Source organism: Lolium rigidum, chromosome 6 (assembly GCF_022539505.1).
Source record: "Lolium rigidum isolate FL_2022 chromosome 6, APGP_CSIRO_Lrig_0.1, whole genome shotgun sequence".
Classification (NCBI taxonomy): domain Eukaryota; kingdom Viridiplantae; phylum Streptophyta; class Magnoliopsida; order Poales; family Poaceae; genus Lolium; species Lolium rigidum.
The window spans coordinates 130,938,972-130,946,336 of record NC_061513.1 but is presented as its reverse complement, the minus strand read 5'-3'; the positions used below and the strand labels follow the sequence as shown (position 1 = coordinate 130,946,336).

The window sequence follows — 7,365 nt, the reverse complement described above, 5'->3', positions numbered from 1 at the left end:
GACTCGGCAGCTATTGGAAATCCCAAAGACAAATGTCATTCCCACGTGGAATCCACAGGATGGTCTCGTACTCTCGTGTCTTCCTTCCTGGTCCTTATCCGATGTGGCCCAATCAGATGCCAACATCGCGCTCCCCCAAAGATCGACATCTATTCGTGGACGGTGCCTGCTGACAGGCCGGCGCGGGGCTGCTCACGTCATTTTCCATGCGCCCACCCAAATCGAACATCTTTTGTGTTCGATTACGCCTGTCCGTGTGGCGCCGCGGATGAAGACGGATTAACTGACGTCCGCATGCCATTTTAGGTCTCACACAACACCTAACACGGAAACCATGTTTATGAAAAAAGGATTTTATTTCATAAAATCTTAAAGATAATTCAAACTAGCTTATTGGTGTTATATTATAGATAATGTCCTATAACGGGCGAGATTCGCAAAAGCAAGACCTTAAAGACCTCGATTGCGGCTCGGTGGTCGGCTTTCCTCCTCCAGTGGCGGGTGGCGCCGGCTCACGCCATCTCGCCCACTTCCTCCTCCATGACAATGATGGTGCTGGTGACCGACGGAGCTAGCCGGCACTCGCGACGCGAAGTACGTGCGACGGCGGTTGTCGTGCTCGCTGATGAACTAGAGGCCCCAATGTCGGGACCACTTTATGTATGCCTTTTTTTCGTGGAGGTTTGGCGGGAGAATCGCTCGGCTATGCTCGGCTCCTCGGAAGTGGGCAGAAGCAGGCACGGGCGGCATCGAAACCCGTTCTAGGCTTAGGTACCAGTCATGGGGAAGATTTCCATCTGGCCACGAAATCGGTGTGCCAACCTCTCAAAATGCATGTGCCACCGTCACCCTCACGTAGGTGCGGTTTCGCGTGGCATACGTTGACTATAGGCTGATGGCTGCCGTGGAGGTGGGCTGGCAGCAAGACGATGCTTCGTGATCGTTCCTCTCGAGGGTCTTGTTGGAACATTGGGGTGGTTCTGTGAGGGCCTCTCCAACCGCGGGACGCATATCGGACGCCAAAAGTGGTCGTGTGCGTCCGTTTGCGTCGTCCCGCTGACACGAAAATGGTCGTTTTTCTACCGCGTGTCCGTTTGCGCATGGGGTGCCCCCAGTGGACCGACGCATTTGGCCCGCGAACATGAATTTGGATGTTCAAACAATAAAATAAACAGTTGGTTCAAAGTACTCAGTTTTTACATCTAAGTATTTGAAAGTCTGCATGAAAATGAGGTTATTAACGACTACGCAATGTCTTCATAGCTAGCCAATGCTCACTGGTGCTCAATCGGATCCTTATGTAGGCATCTGGACATGTTCTCGTTAGTGACTTCAACATTCATATGTAGATATTGCTGCCAGGATGATGCCCCATGGATTGGCGCAACTAGCTCACCAGAAAATCCCATAGGTGCTCAACGATCATGTTATGCATGATCACGCAACAAGTCATCACCTCATGCATGGTCTTGAGAGACCATGTTTTTGTCGGGTGACGGACAATTGCCCACCGAGGTTGAGCACACCAAATCCCCGCTTCACATCTTTCCTGCAAACCTCTTGTACCTTGGCAAACCTCTTCGTTTTTAGTGTTTGGATTACAGACAGTCTTCACCAGTGTGGTCTAGTTAAGATAGATGCCATCAACTTGTCATACTCATTTTCATTGATCTCGTAGCTCACCTGAGGAGTTTTGCCTTGCATAAGCCTATTGAAACGGAGAGTGGTGCAACACATTGATGTCATTGTTGGAACCGACCATGCCAACAAATGAATGCCAAATCCATAAATCTTTTGATATCAGTACTTCAAGAATGAGAGTGCATCCCTCCGGATGGCCGTTTTACCTGTCATCCAAATGGATAGTTCTTCTACTCCTAGTGCATGCAATCTATGCTGCCAATCATGCCTGAGAACCCTCTAGACTTGTTGATAGACAGCAGCCACATTGTGTCCTCAACTGTTGGCTCCCTCAAGTAATATTCTCCGAACACTGCAATCACGGCTCGGCAAAACCATTACATGGCCTCAAGGCATGTGTTCTCACCCATTCAAAGGTACTGATCGAATATATCAACAGTCAGTCCATACGATAGCATGCAAATAGCTGCGGAACATTTTTGTTAGGAGGTGAAGCCTAGCGCACCTGTTGCATCGAGCCTACATTGGAAGTACGGGTCATAGTCTCTAACGCCCCGTAGAATGACCATGAATAAGTCCCTTGACATCATGTACAGTCGCCGGAACATTTTATTTGGGAACACCAGAGCGGTGCGATCGAAGTAGTCCTTGTGGAGTCAAAGGTGGCCTTCCACTCTGCGGCGTGACAGGTTTTTTGAGCGGCCCTTCACAGAGCCCCGATGCACGGGTGTCTGGCTGCCATTGTGCTCGTGGAGGATGGAGGCCGCAACAGAAGCCTTGTTTTGCATCGTCTGCTCGAACTCATCGTCGGAAGAGGAGTCAATGACCTCAGTGCGGAACTTTCCGAGCAACTTCCACATGTCCATATGCGTGGGTTGAACTACGGATCAATGATCGCCCAGAATAGCGCCCAAAAACGAATTAGAGACCTACCGGCGCAATTGATCGAATATGTCCTGGGCGGCAAGGCCGGCCGGCGCGACCAGAAAATGTTTGGCCCCCAAAGACGCGATAGATGGGGCCAAGAACCTACCGAGATTCCGATCCTATTCTCCAGCGCGACGAGGCCCGAACAGACGGCCTGTACTATGGAGGTCCGATGGGGTGGGGTTAGGGTGGCGGCGTCACACTAGGGAAGCAAAGAAGGAGAATAGGAAGCAATTCCGTCCGGTCGATTTCGATGTCCCTAACCTGCGGAACCGGTTTAGAATACGAGGAGACCGTTGGAGCTGCCACAGGCAGCTCCCCTTCTTCTTCTACCTCTCGGTTGTCACTTCTCTAGCCGGGGGGCAGCGGGGATTTGGCCCTCGGCTGCGGCCCCCGGCACCTAGCACAGCCGCATGGAAGGAAGGTGGTCGGGCTGGGCTTGCCGGGGCAGAGGCCGCTGCCCGGCGACGCTTTCCACCCCCCGACGCGTCTCCCCCTTGGTCGGTGACTCCGGCAGCCGCTCCTCCGTCTGTGGCGGCGGGTGGCTCTCGGGATCTGGCGGCGGCCTTCGGTGCTGGAGGTGCCGCTGGTGGTGGTCTCGGCGGGGGCCCTAGACGCCGGAGCGGCGGCTCCGGATGGTGGCAGTGGCGCCGTCTTCTTCGCGGCGAGCGGTGGCCTGTGGCCCTGGCCGTGTGGGCGGCAGGGTGGCGGCGAGATCTAGTCCGGGGTGTCATGGCGGCCGATGAAAACTGAGCCTCGACCTCGGTCTTGGCGGATGAGGGTGGCGTCGGTCGACATCGTTACCTTGTCGAAGGCGTCATCTTTGCCCGTCTTGGCACTACACTCGGCGAGTTGGGGATGCATGGTTGCCGGTGAAAACCGTGCTCCGACCTCGGTTGGCGGACGATGGCGACGTGTCGCGCCGCTACCTTCTTGAAGGCATCGACGTCGCAGTCTGCGGTCTCTCACTCGTGCTGCTCCGGGGGAAACCCTAGGTCCGGGTCTCTCGGATCGGATGATGGCGGCGTGCCCTGCATCGTTCTACCTCTTGGGGCATCATTTTTGGAGCAGCTACTGGATGTTGGCGGATTTTGGTGGAGTGGTGTTCATCTACCACATTGTTGGCGCTGAGTCTCAGTGGCATGGTGCTGCAGGGTATCGACGACATATGCGGGATGATGTATACGTGCAGGATGGTGGAGCCGTCTGACGTCATGGTGGCATCGACAGCAGGTCTTGCAAGGTTAATGCGATGATCTCTCTTGAAGATGGAGTCGAGGAAGACGGCGGGAGCAACTTCTGTGGCTTGTGCGTTGGCGTGCGCTGCGAGTCTGCTTGACTGGATGTGCTTCTCACCTGCTATTGGCGGTTTGGGAAGACATTTAGTTTTTGGATGTTGTGAGTTGGTGTATTGTCACCCTCTTCATCTCACTGTAGGTATAGTAAGGTTGTTTCGAGATTGATCTTTTCTATTGTTCTTGTATGGTTTTGTGAATAATCTAATAATAAAAGTCGTGTGCATCCTTTGGATGCAGAAGCAGGGACGATATTTCCCCATTTCGAAAAAAAGAAAAAAACATGCACACACACACCAAGCTAGCTAACTAACTATGACCATGTCTTTCTCCTAGAATCACTCCAAGATAACCACACAATCATTCATGCCATTGATACGTCTCAAACGTATCTATAATTTCTTATGTTCCATGCTAGTTTTATGACAATACTCACATGTTTTACATACACTTTATATCATTTTGATGCATTTTCCGGGACTAACCTATTAACAAGATGTCGAAGCGCCAGTTCTCGTTTTACTGCATGTTTTTGGTTTCAGAAATCTTACACAGGAAATATTCTCGGAATTGGACGAAACAAAAGCCCACGGCCTTATTTTCCACGGAGGGTTCCAGAACATCGAAGGAGAGTCGGAGGCGGCCAGCAGGGGCCCACACCATAGGACGGCGCGGCCAGGCCCCCAGGCGTGCTAGCCTATGGGGAGGCCACCCCTGGTGACGAGGGAGCGCCTCGGCAATGCCTACATATTGTAGACTAGGGTTTCGGGAGAGAGCGACGATGGAGATTCCGGGAGCGAGATTAGGCACACGATGTACCCAGCTTCGGGTCCCCTCGGTGGAGGATCCCTACGTGCTGCTAGCAATCTACGATATGATCATATGTATGTTTTACAGGGTGCCGCCGTAGGCGGAGCTATGCTATCTATCTCTTCTCCCCCTTATTTCGGGTGCCTACGGCTAGCTTTATATATGCAACCAGCCTAGGGTTTTACAAGAGTCCTAGTCGACTACTTCTTCGGGTTGCCTTGTTGGACCTTCTCCATATTGGGTCTTCTCCATATTGGGCCGAGCCAGGTATACTAATAATGGGTACCCAAAGGGTATACCCATGTCAGTAGCCCCCGAGTGTCTAGGGAAGTCAAAGACTTGCGTAGAGACTCCAAGCATAATCATCTCCAAAGGCGAGGTCCATGTCGTAGATCATGTGTAGCATAAATGATGTCGAGGATTCTCGAAGTTATTTTCTATCGGGTGCGCGACAGCGCTCCCGATGGGAGTAGCCCCCGAGTCTATGGGTAAGTGCTTGCACTTAGGCATAGACTCAAGTTGTACTACTCGATGAAGAACTTAACTATATTTCTGGATGACTTGATGAAATCCATGTGCTCCCGATGGGAGTAGGCTCCACTCGAGTCATAGAATCGAGTTGAGTCTACAAACCTTGATTGTCATAAATGATGTCGAAGTTATTTTTCTATCGGGTGCGCGGCCAGCGCTCCCGATGGGAGTAGCCCCCGAGGCTACAGCCAAGTGTTTGCACTTGGGTGTAGGCTCAACTTGCTTTTAATCGATATCACAATTTTTCCTTTTTCTTGTATCTTATCGGGAAGGTGAACAATATTCTCGATAAGAGTAGCCCCCGAGCATATGGGCAGGTGCTTGCACCTAGGCATAGGCTCGAGTTGTACTACTCGATAAAGAACTTGGCGCAACCCCTCTTTTTATCGACTCCAGGCCGTTTGACGAGGCGGTTCCTCGGCAATGCCCACCATGAGGGGCTTGGGTTTTAGAGAAAGGCGACGACGGAAGTTCCGGGAGCGAGGCGGTACACGACGTACCCAGGTTCACGCCCCCGCGGTGGAGGGTCGCTACGTCCTGCTAGCAATCCACTATATGAATATATGTATACGGGGGGCCGCCATAGGCGGAGTTGTTGGATCTAGTGTAGTTCTAATCCGCGAGTTGCGGTGTTTAGGCGTGTTGCCTCTAAAATTATGTTTCGATTATGCGTGTCCCTAAGGGGTGCCCACTGCTGGCTTTATATATCAGCCAAGCTAGGGTTTACAAGAGTCCCGGTAGGATTCGTATTGGAGTCTTCTTTCCTTGTAGTCCAAGTTGAGGCGCGTGCAGGTCCAGCTTGTCGAGTCCTTGTGCTGGTCCAGCTTCATAGTTTGCACCGGGTATGGCAATGTTGAGTACCCGAAGGGTTATGCCCATGTCAGTAGCCCCCGAGTGTCTGGCCGAAGTGAAGCTTCGGGCAGAGACTAAAGTTGTCATTGCCGAATGTCTTGATCATCTGTTGAATCTTGTGCTTGATGTAGAGTCGAAGTTGCTTTTGGTCGGGTGCGCGAAGCGCTCCCGATGGGAGTAGCCCCCGAGTCTATGGGCGGGTGCTTGCAGCCACGCATAGACTCAAGTTGTACTACTCGAAGATCTTGATTGTTGATGCCGATGTCTTCAACTTTATTCTTCTTTGTTGGCGAGGTTGCCATATTTTTTATCGGGTGCGCGACTAGCGCTCCCGATGGGAGTAGCCCCCGAGCCTGTAGATAAATATGAAATAGTTATGTATAGGGTGTAAAAAATACTAAGTCAAACATCGTAGACTTTTTCAAGTTCCGAGAACTTGATGCCGATGACTCTGATAATGCCATAGATAGAGGAGTTGATGATTCAGATGATATCCCAGAGGAGCCGATGATTGAGATGATATCCCAGAGGAGCCGATGATTGAGATGATGGCCCTGAGGAGACGATGATTGAGATGATGGCCCAGAGGAGCCGATGATTCGGATGATGGCCCACAGGAGCCGATGATTCGGATGATGGCCCACAGGAGCCGATGATTCGGATGATGGCCCAAAGGAGCCGATGATTTGGATGATATCCTGGAGGAGCCGATAATTTTATCGGGTGCGGATCCAGCGCTCCCGATGGAAGTAGCCCCGAGTTTGGGCAACGATGCTTGCAACCGTGAGTAGACTCAAGTCGAGCAACCCGATGTTTGCAGTTTTCTTCAGGTGCCGTTGACACATTGTTGTTTATTTCAAGGGGCAAAACGCACCTTGAGCATCGTTGATGCCATTGTTTGTAAGTTTTTTTGGTAGGTACATGTATATGCACTTTTACCGTGTCAATGCCGTTGGCAAATTTTGAAGGAGCAAATCTTAATTGCCCGTTTAAGCGTATGTGCATTCGTTGGTCAGCAAATTGTTTGAGTGATCAGCTCGTGTTGCAGGTCTTACTAAACCCGTTGTATGTGCAACTTTGCTTTCAACCGATGTATGTTCTGACAGCAGCTCCCGTGTATCGGAAGCACTAACTCTGCCGATGAGCCCGTTGTTCTTTGATATTTCCATAAGTAAAATATCGAACGTGGGTTGTTTTATGTGTATTTCCAGACTCTTGCTATTTACGGCGCTCATAGAGGCATCTGTAGCAGAGGGAAAGGTCAACGTCCTTGTTTGTTTCATGATCCTTGCTATTTGCGGCACTCTTT

At 51.2% G+C, this 7,365-nt stretch overlaps 1 protein-coding gene across 1 annotated transcript in view; it reads right to left on the bottom strand.

The window, feature by feature from the left end:
* Nucleotides 1-2,297: 2,297 nt before the first annotated feature.
* The window catches only part of LOC124663297 (zinc finger BED domain-containing protein RICESLEEPER 2-like), a 70,979-nt gene continuing 65,911 nt past the window's right edge, over nucleotides 2,298-7,365 (bottom strand). Inside the window, exon 3 of the mRNA XM_047201021.1 lies at nucleotides 2,298-2,521. Within this exon, the coding sequence (XP_047056977.1) occupies nucleotides 2,298-2,521 (224 nt within the window). The remainder of the gene's footprint in view (nucleotides 2,522-7,365) is intronic.